Below are 25,907 nucleotides of genomic sequence, written 5' to 3'. Positions count from 1 at the left end.
ACTTTTTATGTATGTGCCTTCAAGAAATTTTCTTACATTTTCTATGCCTTGGTTTCCTCATCAGTTAAGAAATATGAATGGACGTCTGAATATTGGTATGAGGATAAATTAAGTTAATTCATATAATGAACTTAAGTTGTATCTTAGTGTATACTAAATACTCTAGAAAGATCACTTACCATTAGCATGAATTACAGTATGCTTCATGACATATACTTCACAGAATTACCATATTAAGTTAGATTATTTAAATACCCTACAATGGTACTTGATATATAGAAAGATTTCAGTAAGTATTAATTCCCATCCCCTTTTAATTTTCCCCTAGACTACATCTCCTCTATTTCTCCAAGTATCTCTCCTATGGTCTCTTGTTCTTTAATCATCCTGTTCAACTTCCAGTCAGATTCTTAGTGGACCTCTTATGCTTCAGAATCATACTCTGTGTGAAGTGAGACTTTCTGAAAGTGCAAAGTTGCTGTCAGCCACCTTCATCCTGCCTGTGGCTTCAGGTGTTTCAGCCCTAAAGCTAAGCTCTGGGCTGTGACCACAGCACCTGGGAAGATGGCCCTACTGAGGGAGGGGAAGGCTCCTGTTGTACAATGCATCAGGCCTTTGTTAAATTATAAATCAGGCTTTGAGACAGTCTCTACCTTTTCAAGAGTGGTTGGTGTTATTTTCTAGAATTTACCTGCTGCTTTGAGACATCGGGTCCTGAAGGAGCCCGTAGCCCTGGCCTGAATTGCTATCACTGGTCCAGACCGTGTGTATCTCTTTTCATCCTCAGTAACCCCATAAGATAGATGTAGTTATTATCTGTATTTTATAGATGCCAAGACTAAGCTCAGAGGAATCAAGGCATTAGCCCCTGGTTGAAGGGAAGGTGAGTCTCACATGGTAGAAGAATGTAAACTGCTGCTAGGCTGTGCCTTCCTCCTCTTCCCCATGCTCACCTCTGTACGCACAGCCCATCTGCCCTGAGATGCATGGCTCCACCCGGAGCCGCCAACCTGACCACCACCTATCAGAGCCCACAGACCTGTAGCCCTTCTGGGCTCTGATATCTGGCAGCTAGCCTTGGCCCTGCCCTCTCTGTGACCTCTGATAAACACATCTTGCCCCCCAGCTCCCAAAGTCACTAAGGGGACCTTGGGTTTGCTGAGTCAAAACTCAAGGAAGGTCAAGCCCTAAGAAACTCTTGTGCCCAAAGTTACAGTCATCGGCTTCTCCAGGCTTACCTCCTTCATCCACAGCCCGTCCCCTGCTTCCCCAGGCCTGTCCAGCTAATGCTCCTCAGAGGTGCAGCAAAGGGCTTATGAGCAGTAGACTCAGAATCTGACTTGGGTCCAAGAGCTAACGGTCATTGATTGCCTCTTACGTGTCTGATCTTAGGCACATGCCTTGACTCCTCTGAGCTCAGTCTTGTCATCTAAAAATGGGAATAAGAATTGTATCCATTTTCTGGAGTTAGTATGAGGTTGAGGTTGGAAGGAAATATGACACACTGTGAAGCAGGAGCTTAACCGATTAGACTTTAGAACAGAACAGATCTCAGTAAAGAGAGGTAGATTTCATCATCCATTCATCCTGTCCATCTTCCCCCACAGCTCTCCTACTCACTCTCCATCTCCTCATTACCCTTTACTCCCCCTCATTCTCTCTTACTTAGAGGGATTTCAGATATTTAGAATGGGATTTGGGGATAAGCCATTAATAAGAGGAGTCTTTTCTTGAAGGAAGCATCATCATCAAATGGATGATCTCAGCAGGGTTCACGGAGAGGAGGGAGGATCATGGTCAATGGCAGAGGGTAAGGAAGGAACCCTGAGCCCCTGGACTCAGGAAACTGAGAGTAGGAAGCTGAGGACCACTTCTAGATAGTGGGAGGGTCTCCTCAGGGGGAACTCCTACAACCAAGAGGGGCACAGACAGGGAGAAACAGTTTGTGGATGGAGGTGAGGACATTCTGACAGGACAGGCTGAAAAGAGGGTCTCGGAGGTTTGGAGCAGGGGGCTCCCATCCCATGAAGGAAGCCTGCTCTGTGTAGGCAGCACGTCTCTCTCCTCTACCCATCTGTGGGGCTCCTGGTTTTAAGCCAGGCTTCGCAAAGCACTGAATTCCCATCTGCGGGAGCCCTGAATGGGGAGGGAGCGTTGTGGTTTCCACTTCACTCAGAACTCTTTCTTCTTCCGCTGCCCCATCTGCCTCAACACATCCACTTGATAATTCGATTCCTCCAGTTGAGAAGTGTGGGGAGAACCCTCTCTCCTGTGCGTCTGTCATTGTGTATACGGTGGGGGAGCAGAGAACACAATTTAACGGCACAGGTCTTCACGGAGCTACGTGAGGCTGGGAATTCATCGAGAACAACCTTCTGCCTAGGGTAGGAATTCCCTCTGAAACACCCATTTCATACAGTTACAGATGAAGCCCTTTCTTTCATGGGAAGGAGTGCCTGGCTTTTCCACTGAGCCCTGGTTTTTTGTTAGACAACAGAATATGTACAAAGTTCTAACGCAAATGAAAATCCTTTTGTCCTGGTCATAAAGTATAACTCAGATCCCTGTTCCAGAGGATAACCTTTCCATGTTGGAGTATTCACACATCTGTTAAACCCCAATTGCATTCATTATAACACATCTTAGTGATATAACAGTGAGTCAGACAGTCACAGCCCTTGACTTCACAAAGCTAACTGTTTAACTGAAGACGGCCATCTTTGCCACCACCCTTTCCCCAATCGGTCTACTCTTCCCTGACCTCAGAGAAATAAGTTAAGTGATTTAAATTATGCAAAATACTTACTGCAATGTCGAGCCCATAAGCAAGGCTTCAGTAAATGTCTGTTATTTTGTTATTACTGTTAAATGAACAGATGTAAGTACAGAATAAGATAGTTGTTGGCTGGAGCAAGCATGATTGCAGTTAGACACAATAAAAACCAATGTTTCTGGAGTACTTGGCATCTGTAAGGCACTACTTTAAACCCTTTTCGTATATTAACTAAGTCAATGTCACGACAATCTTAGGAAGATGTTAAAACCCTGTTTTACAGGTGGGAGAACTGAGTCATACAACTAGTAAGAGGTGCTGGATTCAGCCACTCAGACAGTCTGATTCCAGAGTCTGCTCTTAACCGCTGTTCTCTACTCCCTAAGACTCCCCTGCAGTAAAGGGTTGAAAATTTGAAAAGAGTTAGTGGAGATGGTGATGTGGGGAGGGTGTCGAGCTCTTTCCTAGAGGTATGAGAAGGGACGGGAAGGGGCATCCCTTCTCCTCCTCACGGGAGCCAGCACACACACACACACACGCATCCAGTTCCCAGGGGGCCTGGGTAAACAGGAGAATTTCATGGCTGAACTAGAGGACCTGAGGATGCTGTGTTAATTGAGACACGTTAGGTTCAAGGACAGTCCTGGTTTGAGAGTTGAGGGAGTTCATGAATTTGACCAACAGAAATTTTCTCTTAGCAAAAGGGCCATTTACTAGAGTAAATGCTGTTTACAGAAGAGGAAATTGAAGCTCAGAGAAGGGTGGGGACTTTCTAAGTCTGATTTAATTTGTCACGGAAATACCCAGGCTGGGACTCGAAGCTCTTGACTTGCTCTCCCTGGCACTATCCCTGAGCCCCTTTGCCTTTACCTGTGCTCCTTCCGGGAGAAGGAAGAGATGGAATCTACAACATCTTAGGTAGTTTCCAGGCCGCAGCCAGGGCTGGGGGGCTCCTGGTTATTTCTTTAAAAATAAATATGCCATTTACAAAACAGAAACAGACTCACAGACATAGAAAACAAACTTACAGTTACCAGGGGGGAAAGGAGTGAGTGGGAAGGGATAAATTGGGAGTTCGAGATTTGCAGATACTAACTACTATATATAAAATAAATAAACAAGTTTCTACTGTATAGCACAGGGAACTATATTCAGTATCTTGTAGTCACCTATAATGAAGAAGAATATGAAAAACAATATGTATGTATATGTATGACTGAAACATTGTGCTGTACACCAGAAATTGACACAATATTGTAAACTGTACTTCAATTAAAAAAATTTTTTTTAAAGCAGAGGAAAAAAATAAATATGCCATTTAAATACAGAAATAAGCAAACTCTACTCAGGGCCTTGGGGGGAGAGGCCACCCATCCTGGGTCCTGGCCCTACAGATAGTGTTATCGGAGCCCTGAGAGGGCCCCTCCCATGGCCAGGCCTTGGAGTGAGTCAGCCTAGCACCAGGGCAGGACAAGCCCTATCATTCTGACCTGGATGCTGAGTGGGAGAGAGGAGTAAGGACTCATAGTCCATAAACTCAGGCTATGATTATTTCCCCTCTGAGAAAAGGAGAGGTGCTAGAGATCTCTGTATACCCTGCTTCCCTTTTTGTGTGCCTGAGCCGCAAAGAGCTCTCTGCTCACAGAGTGATGGTGAGGTCTTTGCACTACAGGCTGTCTGGTCCAAACCCTTGTCTTGCCCCACACACCAGTCACAGACAACAGCCATCCTACTAGGTCCGCATGCTTGTCTTGGCATAAAAGTAAAGGAATCATTGAAAAATTTAGTCTTTTGATTTTTTTTTCTGTTCCTCTTACATCAATGGCTCAATGGAAAAAGTGTAATAATCTTCTTTCCACAAATTGATAATAGATTTAATGTCACAACAACTTTCTTAGAGTTCGTACAAATTCACAGTAGTTTTTAATTGTTAGTGTCTGGGAAGATTACATTATGGTGAATAAAAGAGAAAGCCATACAAGTTCAGAAAATAAATCCTATCATCTCTAGACCTCAGTTTTTTGTCAATAATATAAATATTATGAAACTACCAAAATTATTGTGATGATGTATATACAGCACCTAGTCCTAGGCCTGACACAGGATAGAAAATCAAAGAAAGACTTTGCAGATGAGTATTTTAATGACTGTGTCCTGACCCTGACTGAAGGATAGTAAACAGTGAACAATACATCGTTAATGTTCAAAAAAAAGTAACTAGGGCTGGGTCGGGATGGAGGTCAGAATTCAATTTTTAACAACTCAAGAGAGCTTGGCTCTTTATAACCATGGAAACTGGATTGGAATGAGTCGTCTGAGGTCCTATAGTTCCTGTTTAACTGTTGTCAGGTAGAAGTCTCTGCAAAGAACTAGTGGTCCAAAAAAACAAATAAAAAAAAAAAACCCAAAAAATCCCCCAAAAGCAAAAAAACAAAGACCCCAAACCATAAACAAACAGACAATGAAACACTGCCTGGTGGTAGATATTATTTCTCAGAAAAAAACTGCAGCCAAGTCCTTATCCTGTTGCCTGAAGTCAGCATAGAATGACCCCTACCCACCTTCAGAATGAGAGAAGACTCAGCTTTGGGACTGTGACTTTGGCGGCTGACATACTGTTCTCTGTCTACAAGTTCAACTTTCCTGCCTGCTTATGAGGCCTGTCATAGTAGGAGTGGGGCTGAAAATGTTGAGAAGCTGGGATCTCAGATTCAGGGAAAAGAGGAGATATTCGTGTTCATTCCCCATTTTTTCTTTTTCTTTTTTGTTGAAGTACAGTTGATTTGCAATATTAGTTTCAGGTGTACAGCATAGTGATTCAGCATTTTACAGATTATACTTCATTAAAAGTTATTACAAGATAATGGCTTTGATTCTTTGTGCTATATAATATATCCTTGTTACTTATCTATTTTATACATAGTAGTTTGTATCTCTTAATCTCATACACCTAATTTGTCTCTCCCCCTTCCCTCTCCCCACTGGTAACCACTAGTTTGTTTTCTATGTCTGTGGGTCTCTTTCTGTTTTGCACATACACTTACTTGTATTATTTTTTGATTTCACACTTAAGTGGTATCATACTGTTCATTCTGAATTAACATGCTCTTGAAACTTTTTAGTCCAATCATCTATGAAGCATGAGTTGTGGATCAGAAATTGTTTTTTAAAAAAATACTTTGTCTTCTTTTGATGTTAAATTCTAAAGTAGACACTGATAAATTAAGGAAGACTATGTATCTCAGATCTGAGACCAGGGCTTTTTATACAGTAGGGAAACAATTATGAAGGGAAGCATTTAATTCATGTATATATTAATCTATCCATCTATCTATCATATTTCTTCATTCATTCATTCATTCATAAATATAACAAAAAGCTTAGTGTGTAGAACAGTATGGAACTGCTCGGGGCTTCATGTGTTTTCCGGATTGTGGAAGTACAACTCTGCCGCTCCCTTGTGGTCACCAGATACCCTACAAGTCTCTGGTTTCTTGTCAACTGCTTAATTTTGAGATGCTTTTGAGGGCGTAAACTCCATCCTCTCTGTAATTCAGTATCCCCATGATAACCACAGAATAATAATAATTTTCAAAATAGCAGAATAGTGTTATGTGGAGGAGGACAGCATCTAAAATTAGACAAACTGCAATTTGAGTTTAGTCTTTGGAACATGTATATGACATTGAGCAATTTAACTTACATGAATTTGGAGATCTTTAGTATGAAATTCGGATGTGTTTGCCATCTAGTGTTTAAATTAGAACTTAATGATCTAATGCATCAACAGATTTATTATAGAGACTAGCATAAAGTAAGAACCTTATAAATGTTACCTATTAATATATATATTTAAGCACCTTCAGCATATCAATTACTGCTCTGAGTTTTATATGCAATATCTCAATCATTAATATACTACACAGTGAGCGTTTCTCCCCCTTTTCCAAATGAGTAAAGTATAACTTAGAATATGTAAGAAAATATCCAAACATTTATATAGCTAGAAAATAATTTCACTTATAGAGTACTCTAACAATACAAATACATATAAACTAAAAATTGAAAGGTCTCATGCAGCCTTACCTTCCTAATCTCATTCCTCTCCCTGGAGGAAATCAGTCTTAGCTGTCTAGCGTGACTATTTCCAAATATATTTATGATATTTGGGGGAGGAGGAGGCTCTGATGGAGAGGGAGGGAGAAGAGGAGGGGAAGAGTGATGGAGGTGTGGGGAAAAAAATATTCAACATTTGTTTCTTTAACTCTTGAAAAAGCTCTTTCCATTACATTAAATTGAAGGTAATATTATCTTTTCTGCAATCCTGGGGTAAAAGAAGACAGGCTAATATCTAAAATCATTTTGTATCTCTGTAATTCTGTCTCCACATCTGTAGAAAGGGGGTTACAATAGTACCTGACTCACAGAATTAATAATGAGGTGGGGGTTGGGGGTAGAGCTCAGTGATAGAGCACGTGCTTGGTGTGCATGAGGTCCTGTGTTCGATCCCCAGTGCCTCTGTTAAGGGAAAAAGAAAAATAAATTTTAAATAATGAGTTAGCATATTGTTCATGCCTTGTACATAGAGTCAGCAGAATAATTAGATTATTATTACTATTACAAGGAGTGTTATTAGTGTTATTATCTTTGAAATATCCTGGTGTGTATATTGAGGGTGTGAGAAGTTGGAGCCAGGACATAGGATCACAGATGGGTAGAGGTAGGAATAAAAGAATACAGAATGGAATTATGTTGTCAAGGTTTTAACATAGGTCTTTTTCTGAAAAGAGAAAGAGAAAGTTAGTCCCTTCCAGAGAACGGCATGGCAAAAGTAACATTTTTTCAAGGAGAGAGATGTGGGAGCAGGAAGTGAAAAGCTGTTAGCTCTTCATAGAAGAAAAGAACAGGGAGGATATAACAGCCAATGATTGTGATGCTAACCATGCAGATGACTCTGGCAGTAAAGATGGCGGCATAACGCAGGTAGGAGCAGGTACCCACATGGTAGTCAAAGGGTTTGGCCATCAGTACAGAGGATTCCATAAAGGATAATATAAGGAGGAAACATTATTGGACATAAGCTTGAAAGCTAAACTCTGTGGCACTGAAACACAGGATCCCATAACTGTGGGGAGGATGGGTAGAACTAAAGACCAGATGCATTTAAGCCCATGTGGAAAGGAACATCAGTTCATCAGGGAAGGATCCTTCCTGACATTGGCCAGAATGGCCGTGCTGCCCACGGGGACGTGTAGAGAAACCGAGGGGGTGGGGATCCAGGCAGGGAGAGCTAGGGATGCCTGTGAGATTGAAGTAGAAGATTCTTGGTGTGAGTCACCGTGGGCGTGACTGGTAGAGGCACTGCAGAGGCCTTTTGTCTTATATCTATTCAGAAATCTGGGTCAAAGTTCAAATGTGAGACAAATAAATTTGCAACCAGTGAATTTAGGGAAAGCGCAAAGATCCTTTACATGTTTCTCAAGAGAAGCTGTTCATCCTATACCCACATGGTGATGAGCAGAATGCCGAGGAGAACTCTCACTCAGAACTTTCGGGAACCATGCCAATGGACAGGCACACTGCTCTATGGATTGACTTGTGGGCTGGCATTAGATAAACCTCCTTTCTTCCTACATAGAGTAAAGCGTGGTTCATCTAGAAGTATTTTGAAAGCTAGTTCCTAGTTTTCAATGGATAAATACTCTAAGTACCAATCATTTGTTACAAAGAAGAATAAAGTTTCTTCTGTAGAAATAAGGTTCAATGCAAATTTAAAAGAGGAGAGAACATATTGTGCTTATTCATTTGAGGTAGACTGTGGGAAAGGGTGTCAGGGAAATAAAAACAAGAGCTATTTCTAAAGGAAGCAGCAAGAACAAAGTCACAAATGGGAAATCCCCAGTCATGTCCAGAGGTTTCTGATTGGCATATAATGTATGCACTTGCATAAAAAATGTTCAAGAAAGTTCCAAACAATTTGAGAATCTCAGAGTTCATAGGACATTTAGAGGCTTTGTACAATCATCTATGTTTTGCCTGAATATTTAAATGCTGGTAAATAATTTTGCTGCTTTTTCTCAGATATTTATGGTGGTGGGCAATCTATGAGATAGTCTGTTCCATTAGTGGACAACTCCGATTGTTGAGATGTCTTTCCTATATTGCTCTAAAAATGTACCTTCTTGTAACTTCCCACAATAGATTTTAGTAATTTTATATAAAGGAACACAGAATAGGAATTGTTATTTTTTCATCAAAATGCCACTTTTATATAGATCTGTTATCTACCCATCTCATTTTCTTTATATGAACTTTAGTTCTTCTAATCCCTTCTCAATTTCTGTCTGTAATTATAAAGCCTTTGTCACCGTTAACTGTTTTCCTCTCTCCAGTTCTTTTGTAGGTATAGATTCCTACCTCAATTCATATTTAATAATAGGTTAATGGATGCATTTTCAGCACTCAAAGGCAAGTTTAGGTTAAAACATCTAACCGGCATAAATATCACCTTTCAAAATGTGTTTGTTGTCTTCATCTGTTCCACCATGACAATGTGATAAGACACAGAAAGGGAATTTCTGGTACATTTTCTCTTTTAAAGTCACTCCATATTAGTGAACTCTGATCTGCCTCTGACAGTGTGAGCTGACCATCCTTTCTAAGATCCCCAAAACTTCTGATGAATATGCTGCATTTTTTATAGCTCATTTCTACGTATATCAAATCTGTGTTTGCACATCTTTCTCCCTAACTCGGCTACACAGCCCTTTAAGTTAGGGATTATATTTAATTCACCTTTGTTTCTCAAGTACCTATTGTAAGACCTGTTACACTTAATGAATTTAGACAATGAATTTTGGTGAATGGGTAAATTTTGAATGATCCCTCAGGTATTTATTAGATGTTTACTATGATACACACTTCCATTGAGATTCAGGGAAGTAGACAGTGATGCCCAGGCATAGAGATTACAGAGAAACAGACATCCACAGACAAAGTAGTTGACACCTCTAGGCGCACGGGAGGACTTACGAGCAAACAGGCCCAAGTTGCTCACACACTGTTCAGACATATAGCCCATTCACACAGTCAGGCATGATGTGGATCTTACGTATTCTCATAAACATTGCCTTGCCAATCTCCTTCTTCTTAGGGTCACCCACCCTCACATGCCCTTTGGATGTGATACCTCATGTTTTATACTCCTCACCCAAGTCGTCAGCAGGTGTGCAAGGTCCCTTTTAAAGTGTGACACATGGACTAACTATTCTGTTTTCATCTGACCAGAACACCAAAGACAGAAAACTTTCCCCTCACTTGTACCACAAACTCTTTTTGTATTGATATTATCTTATTAAATTTCATGATGTATGATTTTGGGTAAAGTCCTTAACTTATCCAAGGAACCCACCTAAGTCTCAATCTCTTCATCTGTATATTAGGAACTGTAATGAAAAGTTACTCAAATCAAAGCCCAATGCTCTAGGCAGAACAACAACAACAAAAGCTTAAGAATTTTTGTGAAGATGAATTAGATAAAGGTTTGAAGCTCTCAGGGCATTGAGTAGTAACAGTAAGATTTGACTATGTAATTGACTTTATCCTATTACCGGTATACCCTGAGCTCCTGTGAGGAGCCAGATTCCACACCTCAGCTTTTCAAGCCCCCTTACAGATACCTGTATTTCCCACTTAAAGTTATAGAGTTGAAGCTTAATCTTAAGGGCAGTACCTATGCTTATCCCTATCACAATTCATTATGCTAGTTTTGTTCCCTTGCCCTATCTGTCAACAATACTTTTGGATCCAGCTGTTCAGCAGTGATAACGTTTGACAATCATGCCAAGAGGCTGGGGTGGGCTATCAGAGGAGCCAAGGCTAGTGAGTGCTCTAAAGGGAATCGGTAAGAAGTCAGATAAAGGGAGTGCTTGGGGAAGATGTCTCATGAAAGCACATCCATAAGATGGACAGGAAATAAGGAGAGAAATTTTATATATATTACATATACATATATAATATAGAAACACCGAGGAACGTGGGATTTCTAGAAGGTGCATGAGTAAGAGAGGGACAAAGATAGGAGGATCTGGCATCTAAAATTTGGTTGTGGGAGATTTCTGGCTGAGGGAAATGTCTTACAAACAGACAGGGAAAGGGCGATCAAAGTGGAGCGTGAGTGGAGGCTCACACAAACCAATTAAAAATTACTTGGAAACTTTTATGACAGGAAAGGACAGGAAAACAGTTAATATCCGTGTAATGGAATATCCATATAAGAACTACCTCTCAACAATGAAAGGGGAATAAACTATTGACAAACACAACAACTTAAATGAATTTCAAAGGCATTGTGCTAAGTGAAAGAAGTTAATCTTTAAAAAAACTGCATGTCACATGATTTTTCATATGACATTTTTTAAAAAACAAACGTGATTGTCAGGGGTTGGGGTGAAGAGTATAACTGTAAAACATAGTGAGAGGGAGTTATGTTAGGATGTGGGAAGTGCTCTGCATCCTGCATTAGTAAGTTTTATGGTATGCTAATTAAGAGAGAGGAAAGAGAGTGAGAGATTGAGAGAGAAGGTCCAATAACCTTGTTTCACAGATGGAGAAACTGGGGACTGAGGTGAGGGCTGGGGAAGATCCCATGGCCAGAGAGTGTTTCTGGAGACACCCTACTCACACACGCACACACACAGGTGTATGCAGAGTCATGCCCATGCTCACAAACCACCCACAAAGGAAGGGGAAGAGGACAGATCTAGAGAAAGGGCCTTTTAAGAGGTTTAGTAAAATGTTTGAAAATGTGGTGGTATTAATATATTTTTCACATTTCAGGCAAAAATATAAGTAAAGGAAAGAAAAATCAGAACATCTTCATTACCATGTTTACATCATGAAATGTCTGAAACGATCACTTCCCATTCATAAATCAGAATTGTTAAGTAATTGACAAATTCTGTATCCATAAACAGGATGTTTGACCACAGGTTTCTTTTTTATAGCACAGGGAACTATATTCAATACCTTGTAGTAACCTATAATGAAAAAGAATATGAAAACAAATATATGTGTGTATATGTATTACTGAAACACTAATGCTGTACACCAGAAATTGATACAACATTGTAAACTGACTATACTTCAATAAAAATTTTAAAAATAAATTTAAAAAACACAGGATGTTTGAAAGTTCAGTGTTGCTTAGATTTTGGGGGGCCCTTCTTAAGAACTGCTAAATGATCATGAACATGCAACAGATTAATTCATGTATAATTCTTGGAATAATGCCTGAACCAGGATGTTTGCTATGACTGTAAGAAATTGAAGTCTGTCACAAATTAAATAAATCAACCCTAGCCAGACTCCACAAATAACATGCTTTTTAAAGGACTACAATAACAGCTTTGGAGGGTTAGAGAATGGCAGGTAGTCATCTTTGGGAAGACCACAAGCTGATGGGGAAACACAATTACTGCCCTGGCTGAACTCAGGGTATGCTAGGGATTAAACTGTCCTGACTTGATAATCTCTCCAGAGGAAAGCATAGACATGCCTCCTGCTTTCAGGTCAGTACTAACTCAAGATCTTTCTGTGTAGGAGGGTTATAGGTTTAGCAAAACAAGTGGTAGAGGTCAGAGGAAAAACGGAGACTAAGAGACTTGTCTCAAAGCTGCACTTGTATGGAAAGACACTGTGTTTACTTAAATTGTACTGTAAATATCCTTATATATGACTGGATCAGTAGGTAACTATTGATTTATTAATGAAAAGTTTTTTTTTCAAAGCAAGGAATTATAAAAAAAAGAATGCATATGCTAAGAGTTTTATTTAAAATTAAAATCTATACATGTACATTTATTTTTAAAAATCAGTAATTTTCAATACTCATTCTGTCGTTTATCTCCACTGATTTTTTCCCATTTTTTATTGAATCATAGTTGATTTACAGTGTTGTGTTAGTTTCTGGTATACAGCATAGTGATTCAATTATACATGTATATGTACCCATTCTTTTTCATTCCAGGTTACTATAAACTATTGAATATAGTTCCCTGTGCTATTGATACAGGCTGCTTAAAGATTAATAGATTGTAAAATCATATTATGGCATCACTTGTTACTAAGTTAGTAAATTTGGGTTCTCAACTTGATCCCAGTAACTTCTTATTTATATTTAGATATCTGTTTCTTTTTCTGAACATAAGAGTTCTGCAACCTAATTTTTTTCTAGCACATTGCCTCTAAATTTGTGTCCCACATTTATCGCTGTAGGCTGTCTTCTTATAACAATCAAGGGAACAACACTGTAGCTCCCTTTCTAATAATTTTTTGGAAATAGGGCAATACACTGCATTTGCCATTTTTACAAAAATCTTTTACATGACTTAAATGTTTACCACCACCAAACTTTTTATTTTCTTGACATCCTTGTAGTGCTCAATTGGGGTGCAGTTTCCTTATATATAGTTCATTTTTTTAGAATGATGCCCATTTCAGACTAAATGGCAAAGGTAACTAGAAACCTATGTCCCTAAATGAAATACACGCAATATATCAACTTCATAAGAATAAGTGGTATGTAGAGAAAGACAACCAAAACCAAAATAACAATGAATAGAACCCTCATGTCCAGCTTTCCAAGGACCATCGCTAACCAGATGCATAATGACTAAATGCTGCAGGAGTAGACATGTATTAGTTTTGAGTTGTTCTGTATCCAAATATCCCTCCAAATTTGAAGGAATCTCTCATTATTTACCATTTCATTTTTTATTAGTTCCGCCCCACCACAGAAGCGAAAAGGAGAATTTTGCTCTCCCCAACCCCCAAATCCAGGGCACAGTCTCATCCAGGCTCTAATATGTAGATTCTACAACTTGGTTCAAAAATGATTAAAACAAAGCAAATTGAATCCTATAACTTGATTCAAAACTGATATGAAAAGAAAAGACTAATGTGTACAGAATGGACGTTGTAACAGTGGTGTCCTCAGGACTCAGGTTCATAGCTGCAGAAGTAGATCCTGTTTCTGCTAAAAGAGAATTGATGGACATTTACTACTTGTTTCATGGGAAATGCCTTGTTGCCTGAACATTTTGCGAGTAATTCTGAATGCCACCCTAATATTCTTCCAATTAAATGCCAATTGGAATCCAATTACTAGCTTAAAAGAGCCAGAGTCAATTTCTCTACCTGCAACTTCTATTGCTTATACATGTTTCTAAATAATACAGTAAATCTTATATGTCGTATTTTTCACATTGAGGATTCACTGGCTCTTCATTGTTAGACAATGCATCTCTGTATACACTGCATTTAGGGAGAGGATAATGAAAGTGGAGGCAACTGATACTAGCTTTCTCCAGTGAAAATGATAGATGAGTTTTTTCCCTGTTGAAGTTACTGGAATATTCTTAGAGTGCTCATTGCCTCGAGAGAACATCAGTATGGAGAGTCCCTTAGGTGAGACAGAGAGAATCTAGACTGGACTGATTATTTCCATAAGTTTTCAATCAGCAAATAGAATGTGGGAAGGAGGTTCAAGTAGAAGAATCAGCTTAGAAATAGGAAGAAACAGCAGTCTTCAGAGAGCAATGAACATTATAACTTTTTTGGCCACCTACTCATAACCAGACTAGATCCATTTAATAGCACAGAACTAACAGTAGATGAATAAGTTAATTATCTATAACATTAACAATAGACTGTAGACCACAGTTCAACCAAAATGAACAGCATAAAGACTCAAAGAGTTCGAAGAAGGTTGAAGGAAGAAACTATTGTTATCAGTGCATAACATTACTTTTGCCAGGTTTTCTGCCCTGATTAGCAGGAAAATGTCGTAAAGTAAAAAAGCCCTGAGTTCTTTTATGTAAGAAGCAAGGGAGGAGAGATGGAAACCTGGGGTGAAATATCAGGAGGTACAGTAGAAAGCTGAAAAGAAGAAAATTAGTTGCGTGGGTGTACAGCAGCCTTTGGAATGAAGGAAAGGATTGATGGGGAATCTGGCTTCAACTAGCTGATAGGAGATTAGTTGGTTGCTATTGAAGTCTTAATCGTATCAGTTTCCCTCTAATGATAAAATACATGGATATGCTAAGGGAGACTGAAGTTTCAGAAGTAAGCTTTCTAGAATTCTGTACATTTGCTAATTTTCCTCTCCAAAGTTTGTTTCCTTACAGAGCAACAGCATTTCCAATACAGTTAGATACAAAACATAGATACGAGAAAATGATAAATATGTCATTCTAATTTTTTTGTATAGAATACACAAAATGTACCTCCAAACTACCTCTTTTTTCAGATCACCCATGTTTGAACCAGGCTATTTTAGTCAGCTTATCTTGATGTTTTCTAAAGTAGTGCTTATTCTTCCTTTACAGACAGGATCTGTAATGTCCCATCTCACTCTTTCCTATATCCCTTTCCCCAAGGTCACTGGCACTTATACTCTTTATTGCAATATATATTATACATATTCTAACATAGTATTATATATTCTAATATGCATATTCTCACATGCAGATTAAAATATATAATATATTATATATGCTATAATAAATATTCTAATGAAGGATTCTCTATCTGTTCAAGTCAATGTCTAGATTTATGTAATAATTAAAAATCTCATCTATCTCTGAAAAAAAAGGTATAAGTGTAAAAAAAGTATGCGTATAAAAACTAGGTTCTCTTCCAATAATAGGAAAGGCAAAAAAATCCTAGAGATCTCAAGATTCTGAAATAGAGTCTCAAGCCCTACTGTGCACAGAAAATAGGCAAACAATGCTTCTCTGAATCTGCTTGGTCTTGATGCTGTATATTATGGGGTTCATGAATGGAGGAAAGAGAAAGTAGACATAGCTCATGGTAACGTGGACCACATGTGGGGCATGCTTCCCAAACCTGTGGATGAAAGTCAGGCCAATCACTGTGATGTAAAAGACTAGGACACAGCTGATATGGGAGACACACGTGTTGAGGGCCTTAGCTCGTGCCTCTCCTGAGGCAATGACCATCACTGTCTTAAGGATGAGGATATAAGAGAAGAAGATAATCAGAGCATCTAGGAAGAAAGTCAAAGCAACCAGAATAACTGGGTATACATGATTAAAGGTAATATCGGCACAGGCGAGTTTCATGACATCCTGATGGAGGCAAAAGGCATGGGAAAGAACATGGGAATGGCAATATGGGAACCAAAAAAGCAGCAGAATTGGGGGCACAAGCGATAAAAAGCCCCTTATTATTACCCCCAATCCTACCTTCATCACCCGAGAATTGGTAAGAATGGAGTTGTACCTCAGAGGGGTGCGGATGGCAATGAAATGGTCATAGGCCATGGCAAGCAAGACACCCGATTCTACAATGGAAAGGGAGTGAATGAAATAGGCCTGCAGGAAGCAGGCCCCATGGCTTATGTCTCGGTGATTCACCCATAAGACACCCATTACTGTTGGCATCGTGGTCAATGTCACCATCAGATCTGCGGGGAGCCACCTCATAACCTGAGGGCTGAAAGCAAAGACAAAAGGCCTAAAAACCTTAAAGTGCTGGAAGCAGGGCTCTGGGAATGATCAAAGAGACATTCCCTGTCCCGCCACCCTGAGAGTTAATAAAGATATATAGCCACCAAATGTTTTTCTTTAAGATGCTCTGCTTCAGAGAGGTTAAGGAATTTAGGTAAGTAGGATCTAGTTTATGGCCGGAGTGATAAGGATCTTAAAAGCTATAGTTAAAATGTTTTGCTAGAATTTGTAAACCTTAAAGATTGAGACATTTGTCTTTTACAACTGGACATGTAGTAAATCAATAAAAGTAGAAATAGTATATAAGTAACTTTAAAAATAAAGCGGACGGCAACTTTTAGCCTAGCGTCTTGCAGGCTTGAAGTGCATCCCTCTCGACCCCACTCTTTGTCTTGTCTCTTTCTTTCTCAGTCTCTCAGCCATGCTATCAGGACCTGTTGATTTGCCAGCTGGCCCCGGCAAGATCTGTGCCTGCCAGCATGGCAAGGAAATAGTACATGGGTTCATGAAGACCATGGTCATCCTTGATGAGGTAGAGGAGGGTACCATTGCCAAGAAGCACAGAGACGTAGACTGCAAAGAAGGGGATGGAGATCCAGTGATGGGCTGCCTCCAGACCTGGGAAGCCGGTCAGCAGGAAGGGGGCAGCACTCCTATTGGGCCACATAGTATGTGCACAGGGGGAGAGCAGCCTTCTAGAAACCTTCTACCCAGGAACCCAGATTTTTCAGTGATAATGTAGCAAAGAAGCCTCCATCACAATCTTCATACTTGTGGATAATTAATTGATGAGATAAATGTAACTGCAAGTATTTTCCTGCAGAAGAGTAGAGATACGCATGTTACACTTAAGATGAGTTATACTGGTCTTTCCATAATTAGAAAAAAAAATATTAGGTTAGTGGTTAATTTTTTCTCAAATTAAAAGAAACATTTACATTAATTTTTCCTATTTCCTAATTTTTCCTATTTCCTATTCTCATATTGTGTGTATGCGTGGGTTTTTTTTTTTTTTTTTTTTTTTGCAACAATAGTGATAGCAACAACAAGCAAGATGAATGATTACAAAGGGGTAAGAATCTTACTTAACTGCTTTCTTGCTGTGATTGGTAACTTTAGGGGCACATTCAATTTTGATTTTAATTTTGTCTTTCACAATCATGATAAATACTTTCAGCTAAAATGCTTTTCTTTGTTTGCTTTTGAAACCGAGTATCAGTGTTGGATGGAATGCAATAAGCATTACCATCACTTCCAATTGCTTTGTCACTCCACCAGTTACCCCTTTCTAGAGGCTGGCTATCAGAAGCCATAGCCAGCCACAATTAACAATTAAGTACGAGGGTTTGTTGGACGTACAGCCTTGGAATCCACTTCCAACCCATTGAATCAAAATGCGCATTTTATCACAATCCCCAGGTGGTTCAGATGCACAGTGATATCTGAGAAGCACTGTTCTAAACGTGTCATATCTATTCTGTCTTTGGAGGTAGATGCTTTTTTATTCTTCCACCTGACTGATTACTTCATTCCCTCCAAATATCCTCACATGATAGTTTTCATTGCTCCTTCGCCATTCACTGGTTCTCTTTCTGCATCCGCCCTTTCCAAAATTACTTGACGTTAATTGAAGGTTCAAGTTCTTTCTCTATGTCTCCTCATATCTCTATCTCTTTTTCTTCCAATACTTACCTCTTGATGAGCTGTTGCTCATGTGACCGGTCACATTATAATATTCTGAGAGCTGAAAGGTATCAATCATCTACGCTATTTCCATTTTCTTGGTTCCCACAACCCAAAATAAAGAACCTAGTACCTTTTATGCTGAAGTCTTATTTTACCATAAATTCAGAAGCATCAAGACATGTCTCAGTACCGAGCAGTGGAATACTTCCCTCCTTCATAAGATATCCATAATATCAGAAATAGATCAGAATCAGGACAAATCACAAAGAATCTAAATCTTGTGTAAGAGAATGCTCTGAGGTTGTGTCTGTATAAGCAGGATACTCATTGGGATAGAAATCACCAACACTGCAAGTTCCCTAAAATTAAAGCACAATTAAGTCACATAGAGGTTTAAATTACGATTATTATGCAAATGTTGTTTTATTCCTCAAAGCTTCTGGTTTAAAAACATGGATGAGAGAGTAATGTATAAAAGGAAGAGAAAGACAGATGGGTGAGATAGTGAACTATCCCCAGGGATAAAAATATGCAGCAGTGCATAAGGTCCTGGATTCATCTAAGAAAAGAAATGCAGAATAATTAACTATATTTCCAGACTATAGAGACTTTGTAAAATTTCTGTGAGCTACTCCCTGAAAATTAGGTCTTTGCAGAGACATTTAATAAAACATTCAAGACCAAATCGACACATGTTTTTACTGTTTCTTATGAGCAGAACAATGTTTGAGAAACAGAGACTGTGTTTCTCTCCATAGCTAGGTGTGGGTCAGAAAAATAACAAGATACAGAGAAGGCTGTGGTTGCTCTTAGAAAAGCAGGTCATGTCCCTGAGCCTTTTGGAATAAAGAGAAAACACAAGGAGAAAACATCACAGGAGTAAAAGAGGACCCTGATATTTATCCAGAAGAAAGTTTGTGGATTTCTAAGAGTACAAGATACTTTCTTCAAGGGGGCCAGGGAGGGTATAGCTCAGTGGTAGAGTGCACTCTTAGCAGGCACAAGGTCCTGGGTTCAATCCTCAGTACCTCCATTAAATCATTAAATAAATAAATAAACCGAATTACCTCCACTTAAAAAAAAAAAAAAAAAAAAAAGGATACTGTCTTCAAGCTTAGGCATCCTATAGTCAGTTTCCTCAGATGTGAGACCATACTGTATGCATCCTCCCAAGCCTGTATTATGTAGCAAAAATGCCATTAAAATAGCCTGGCTGTGTATGGGTTTATTTCCTGATAAATGTTAAGAAAATTATACTAGGTGCTTAATAATTACTTTGTCTGGCTATAGATGGGGAAACTATGATCCTGAAATTGATAGGCGGCTCCCAAGAGCGTGTATTTTCTTTAGTGACCTCTTAGGGTTCTGGGGGTCTTGTCTTATCAATATCTGATGTACGGTCCTTCAAGGGACAATGTGTACATGAAAGTATAAACAGGCAGTAGAAGCATCATTTCTCTGTATCATCTGGGACAAGTGGAAAGTACCATTTTGACTCTGCACAGAATTTGGGAGCACATGCCACATGACTGCCACTGTGTTTATTGCACAGTCTCTGTCTTGAGGAAGCTCACAATGTGAACCAGGAGTTTATAATTGGGTTTAATTCTGTATACTCCATTCCTCTGGAGCGGGATGAGGGAGAGGCCCCCATAGACTCTAGGGTGATGAGCCAAGGTCAGAATCCCAGGAATTTTCCTGATGAGTCTCGCTAACAAGGACCCCTGCCTTTTCTAAGAGAGAGTTCCTATGGTAAACACACGGTCTGCTGTTAGGATCTGATAAAGCCTAGAGACCTCTACCAGACAAAGGATAAGAGCACACAAAGCCACAGTTAATTCTGGGCACACACAGTCATCCTGTGCCGATCAAGGGTCCCAGAGGAGAAAAGCCAAATCTCATTCAGTTCCTTGAACACCCTTATTTAAAAGAATGAAAAAGCCTGTGCTGCCGAGTTCCTCACCTCAGCTGGGATCTTCCCTCTAGGCAAGCCTCTGGCAAAAAGTTAAATTCTTTCCTTGGTTGCATCTAACATCAGAAGGGAGAGGTGTCCTTCCATTTTTCTGTTCCTGACACTCCCCGACTCCAGTCTTGCTCCTGGAATAGGGATTCACTGCTGCCCTATTTGAAGACTCAGTCCAGGTGATTCCCTCACTCAGCCTCCTCAAGAGGCCCCTTTATAAACCTCATGCATGTAGGAATCACCTCCCCAGAGTTTTAGCTCTATAGCCACTCAGGAGACTCCTGGGTCTCTCTACCCTCCCTCCTCTTTCTGGGAGGAGCAGAGCCACTCAATCAAGGCCCTCAGGCTTTTCAGGCATCAATCAATATCCTCAGGAAACAGTCAATGTTTCCTAAAGAAAAGTGATCTGGCTGTAGTATTTGCCGTCTTACCTGGGATCTTCCATCTGCGTGGGCCTCTGGAGAACCTTCAGTTCCAAATGTATGCTAGTTTCTCTCAGGGGTCACATATACCATTGTTGCTCATAGAGGTTATGACTCCAGTTGCATTTTTGTCTTTCCTGTTTCTTTGGAGAAATAAGTTCTTATCCAGAAGAGCATCAGTGGATTTCTTAATAGCCCAGTGTAGGGGGACAGTCAAGGTAATCTTCGAATTACATTATCTTTAGATCATTGATCATTTTGTGTCAGGTTAACAAGGAGGAACATGATCTCTTTATTCACAGACTGTAACCATGCCATGAGTACTAGAGAGAAAATATTTACCATAAATGCTCGTAACACTGTCATTACTATATGAAAGGTAGCATGCTAGGGGAGGGGGAAGGGGAGGGTATAGCTCAAGTGGTAGAGTGTGTGCTTAACATACATGAGGCCCTGGGTTCAATCCCTAGTACCTCCTCTAAAAATAAGTAAATAAATAAATAAACCTAATTACCTCCCCCGTAAAAAAAAAAAAAAAAAAAAAAAAAAAAAAGCATGCTAAGGAGAATACATAGAAAATATTTGCGGGATCAGAGAAAACTTCCCAGAAAAATTGTGACTTAAGCTGATAACTGAGCAATGAAATTATAAGGAATATGATAGTTGTAAGTACGGTAGAGTTTAGTTCCAGAGGGAAGATGGGAGGCCAAAAGCAAGACAAAATATGATGAATTTTTAAAAATTTTTAGAATAGCTAAAACAAAACATGTTGGAAAATTTGACACAAAATGTATCTGTGGTTGCAGGTTCTAATCAGGTAGGGTCATTTAAGGAGGTTGGACTTTACCCTAAGAGCAATGAGTATGAAATAAGGGGGGAAGGGGACATAACCAGATAATCATTATTATATCTTTTCTTTGTTTAAAGTTTGAGGAAGACATTGGAAAAGTAGAGAAGTGGGTGAAGAGAGTATAAAATACAGTTGCAATAATCCAGGTGAGAAATAGTATTGGTGTGGCTATGATGAGGTGTTGTCAGTAGGGCTGGATAGAATTGGATGGGAGTGAGATTCTATGACTCAGGAAGTAGAGAGGTTGGTGGCTGACTGATGGTGGTAGATTGAGGAGAAAAAGTAGTGAAAGATAATGTCTGCTTTTCTGATTTTACCTGAGTGGAGAGCAGTTCCATATAATAAGAAAAGGATCACAGGAAGAAAACAGTTTTTTTAAGTCATCAACAATTATTTGTTGTTTGACTCTTTAGCACTAAGCTTTGTCTTATACACTAAATTTGGAAAAAGAATTAAGGGAACCCACTCAGTTTAGGGCATTCTGCGTCTGTAAGTGTGCAAGTAGAAATGTCTCCTAGGCAGTTCTGTTACGTGTGCCTTGAGTTTAGAAAACAAATGTGAGAGCAGAAGAGACTTGAGAATGATCAATCATCAGATTAAATTAAATTTGAATCTTTGTTTCAAATTACTATAATTAGTTGTTAAGAACATGGACTTGAGCCAGTCTGTGTGTGAGCCCTAATTTCTTATGGTTTGGTGTCTTCACTACACACTGCATTTTAGCTTCCTCATCTGTAAAATGAGGATGATAGAAGTTCTTGAAATGGTTGTTGTGATGATTAAATAAATACTCCTAAAATTGCTGGTAAAATGTGTGTAAATTAATTTATGTAAATGTTGGTGAAAACCTGGAAATGTTAAAAGCTCAATAAGGGATAATTTTGCTTTGTTTGTTATGTTTTCTCGGAAGAATATAGAGGAGGAAAATGTCTAAAATGGATTGAAAAGAAACAAACAAACAAAAAACCATAAGATACTGACATAAAGTCTCTAAAGAACTGAACAGGGGGGTGAATATAGCTCAGTGATTGAGCACATGCTTAGCATGCACGAGGTCCTGGGTTCAATCCCCATACCTCCATTTAAAAAAAAAAAAAAAAAGGGTAAAGAACTGAACAATAAAGTCCATCCAGGATGTGAGGGTAAATGAAGACAAGAAGGAATCAGAAGTAAGCATGTCATTGGGCTGGAGGCCCTGGGATTGTAAGAGAAAGCAATGTTGGGAGTAACTGAGGGAGAAAGCTTGATAATCATTTTCATTTTTTGAAAATAATAATTTTAAAAGGTTATTTAACACTTATAATTTTAGCTATATATTTCATTATATAAAATGTATCATTTAATAGTTTTCTGCTGGTTGAATGTTGTTCCTTCTTAACGTATTTTGACAGGTCAAAACTTTCAGACTTGTCTTTGCCAGCGATAATGACGTTAATGTAATTAACAGAACACATGAGTGTCAATGGCAATATGCATTTTCTCGAATCCACAAAGAAAAGCTCTTCCAAGGTGCATTTTGTTATTATTGATAGATGAATTTACTGAGACTCAGAGTTTAATTAACTTGTTCAAGATCGCAAATGTATGTAAAGAAGACAAGCATAGAGGTACCTTTTTTCTTCAAAATCCACATTCTTTCTGCCATGCTGTGTGATTTGTTTTAAATTGTGTGTCCTATGACTAATTTGACACAGGTAGATTTACTATATACAAAGGTGTAAAAATGATTATAGGTTTAGCTTTTTTAAATGGAATAGCATATTCCCTATTATAATAGCATATTGTAAAATGAATCATATAATTGTATACAAAAATAAGATGATATAATAATTAGAGCTGATTGAGAACCACATTTCTATAATCTCTTCTTATATTTCTTAGATGCTTATGCTTATTTATTTTGATAATAAGAACATAAGATCATGACTGTTACATCTTTTAATTTTTTTAATTTGACAATCTAAATTGTCACTGTATTTTTTAACTTTTATTTTTCTTATTCTTTTTTCCCTCTATTTTTTCTTTTTAAAGCCGAGTATTTTATCCCTTTTTTTTTTCTTTAAATTAGGGGGGATATCAGGTTTTATTTACTTTTATTTGTTTATTATTATTTATTTTAATGGAGTTACTGGGGATTGAACCAAGGACCTCGTGCATGCTAAGCACACACTCTACCACTGAGCTATACCCTCCCCCTGTAACATCTTCTTTAGTTTATAAATGTGGATTTACCATGTTTGTTTCATTGTTTCCCTTAGAATTTGTTTCCAGGTACCTCTCTATTATAGACACTTTTTATCTTAGACTTACTTATGTCATGTTGCCTTACAGTTTTGTTAAATGTATATTTTTTCCTATTTTTAAGTTGTTCTACATCCTTTTAAAAAAATATTTTTAAACTGATGGGGTTACACATGTCAATTGTTCTACTCATTCTTTTCTCTCACAAAACCAACAGGAAAAAAACAATTAAAATGAGGGGGGAATGCTAAGAGAATTAAGAATGAGAGCAAACAATGATGGAAATCAATGGCTTCCAAAGGTTATTTTGTAAATAACCATCTTCAATGGAGAAGTAAATTTGATTACAGGAGAATCTATCGGTTATAGGAAGTCACTCCAAAGATCTTGGTAACATGGGAACACGCATCTCCTTTTCAAAAAAAGAAAGAAAAAGCCATGGACTAGTCATTGATTGAATATATTGATAGTTCATTCACCAACATAGTGTCTACAATTTTGCTTAATATGCATCAAACTATCTAACCTTTCCTACCCCTGTTGAACTAATAAAATAAAGCTTCTCTTCCTATATTGTTGATGTATACATTCTGGTCATGTTGAACTCTGCAAGGAATAAAATGCATGAGAAGACCTAAGTGAAGTTTCTTTAAATATCTTATGTGTTCCATGACTACAAAATTACAATATTTCCTGAAGGCAGTTGATCAACAACCCCCCAATTCAGGAAAAAAAGACAAAATGTTGCCTCTGCAAACATACTATTAGAATGCTTCCATGACTAGGATCACTTTTTCATTAAGCATGTATAGAGGTTAGGAATTGCAGAACATGGAACCAGAACTCAGGTGTGTAAGAAATGGAACTATTTTATTATAGTTTATTTGGACTCCTGAACCCATTAAATGGAAGGCACTGGATATCATCAACTCAGAATCTTTTCACTAATCCTTGGTGGGCATCTAGCCATGCTGGCATCTGCTGGAATCTGAGTTCTTGTTTGGCATTTGGTTGTTTTGGCAGCAAGACCTCTCTTGGTCTGAATATCTTACTCTCATCTACTTCTGACCCGCCCTGCCACCATGCAGCACCAATGGGGTTGTCAAAGACCCTTCGTCATCTCTGATGCACTGTTAGGCATAAAGAAAATTTTTGAACTCTTTTCCTCAGAGTGCTGGAGAACTCCATCAAGCTATCACATTCTCCTCTTTTTGTGTAGACTCTGAAACAATTTCAAGTGTCATTGACTTCAGGTAACCATTGAGACAAGTGATTCTGCCATTTAGGAAATAAAGCAGACAATTTACCAACCAGAGCAATAGAATCAAATTTAATGTCATTGGGGGTGTGTTATGAGCAAGCGGGTGAGAATCAGAGCTATGGCCCTGTGTCTTTTACATGACAGGAATTCCAATCCTTTTGATTCTGAGATACACTGGCATTATATAGTCCATTTTGCCAAGAAACCCATCCAACAGTGGGGAGAACCCCCACAGTTAGTAGATCATGTTCAGAGTCTCTGGAAAGAGAAAAGGCAATTGATGCCATCCTGTATCTGCTTGGTCTTAATGCTATAAATTATTGGATTCATAAATGGGGGGAAGAAGAAATAGACATAGCTCATGATAATATGAAACACATGTGGCACATATTTCCCAAATTGGTGAATGAGGATCAGCCCAGTCACAGTGATGTAGAAAACCAGAACACAGCTGATATGGGAGACACAAATATTTAGAGCCTTAGCCTGCTCTTTACCTGATGCAATCCCCATGACGGTATTAAAGATTAGGACATAAGAGATAAGGATAAGCACAGAGTCCAAGAAACCAGTTAGAGAAACCAGGAGTATAGGATAGAGTCTATTGAAGGCTATGTCAGCACAAGCCAGTTTGATCACATCCTAGTACAGGCAGAAGGCATGGGACAGGACATGGGATCTGCAGTAAGGGAATCTGGAGAGGGTGATGATTATGGGCACAATAAGTATCAATCTTCTCATTAGAACCCCTAGACCTATCTTCACCAGCTTAGTATTGGTGAGAATGGAGGTGTATCTCAGGGGGTTGTGGATGGCAATAAAATGATCATAGGCCATGACGAGCAAGACTCCGGACTCCACAACAGAGAGTGAGTGGGTTAGATAGGCCTGGAAGTAGCAGGCTCCATGGCTGATCTCCCTGTGATCCAGCCACAGAGCACCAAGCACAGTGGGCATCGTTGTCAAAGTCACTCCAAGGTCTGTGGCTGCCAATATAGCTAGAAAGTAGTACATAGGCTCGTAAGGAGTATGGTCTTCTCAGATAAGGAAGAGGAGGGTGCCATTGCCGAGGAGTATGGACACATAGATGACAAAGAAGGAGATGGAGACCCAAGGATGAAATTTCTCCAGACCTGGGAAGCCAGTCAGTAGAAAAGGAGCAGCACTGATGTTGGACCACAT

The 25,907-nt window shown here is 38.9% G+C and overlaps 2 protein-coding genes and 1 pseudogene across 3 annotated transcripts in view; all 3 read right to left on the bottom strand.

Annotated features, from left to right (window-relative positions):
• LOC102523741 (hemoglobin subunit beta) overlaps positions 1–22,868 on the bottom strand; it is a 32,409-nt gene extending 9,541 nt beyond the window's left edge. The window contains exons 1-3 of the mRNA XM_032490513.1: positions 22,835–22,868; positions 21,690–21,737; positions 20,402–20,408 (exon numbers count right to left, since the gene is read on the bottom strand). Coding sequence (XP_032346404.1) covers positions 20,402–20,408; positions 21,690–21,737; positions 22,835–22,868 — 89 coding nt within the window. The remainder of the gene's footprint in view (positions 1–20,401; positions 20,409–21,689; positions 21,738–22,834) is intronic.
• Positions 15,458–17,113, bottom strand: LOC102522983 (olfactory receptor 51B2). 2 transcript variants are annotated; one of them, XM_006195446.2, is made up of 2 exons: positions 16,761–17,113; positions 15,458–16,252 (listed from the first exon to the last, which is right to left on the bottom strand). In XM_006195446.2, exons 1-2 carry the CDS (start codon positions 16,967–16,969, stop codon positions 15,526–15,528), a joined length of 936 nt encoding a protein of 311 aa, XP_006195508.2. In that variant the 5' UTR covers positions 16,970–17,113; the 3' UTR covers positions 15,458–15,525. The 2 variants fall into 2 exon arrangements, with proteins under 2 accessions (XP_006195508.2, XP_032345098.1); XM_032489207.1 differs by having other exon boundaries at positions 15,458–16,262; positions 16,771–17,113.
• A 1,940-nt stretch (positions 22,869–24,808) lies between the features above and the next one.
• Positions 24,809–25,907, bottom strand: LOC102504577 (annotated as a pseudogene).

Source organism: Camelus ferus, chromosome 10, assembly GCF_009834535.1.
Source record: "Camelus ferus isolate YT-003-E chromosome 10, BCGSAC_Cfer_1.0, whole genome shotgun sequence".
NCBI lineage: Eukaryota > Metazoa > Chordata > Mammalia > Artiodactyla > Camelidae > Camelus > Camelus ferus.
The sequence above is the reverse complement of the archived record's forward strand: the minus strand, read 5'-3'. Positions and strand labels throughout refer to the sequence as shown.

Excerpts from the sequence above, each read along its gene's own strand:
- LOC102522983 (XM_006195446.2), bottom strand. The coding sequence starts at position 16,969 with ATGTGGCCCAATAGGAGTGCTGCCCCCTTCCTGCTGACCGGCTTCCCA. Across the intron at positions 16,253-16,760 it reads CTGGCAGGCACAGATCTTGC|GGTGACATTGACCACGATGC; the intron begins CGGGGCCAGCTG and ends CGCAGATCTGAT.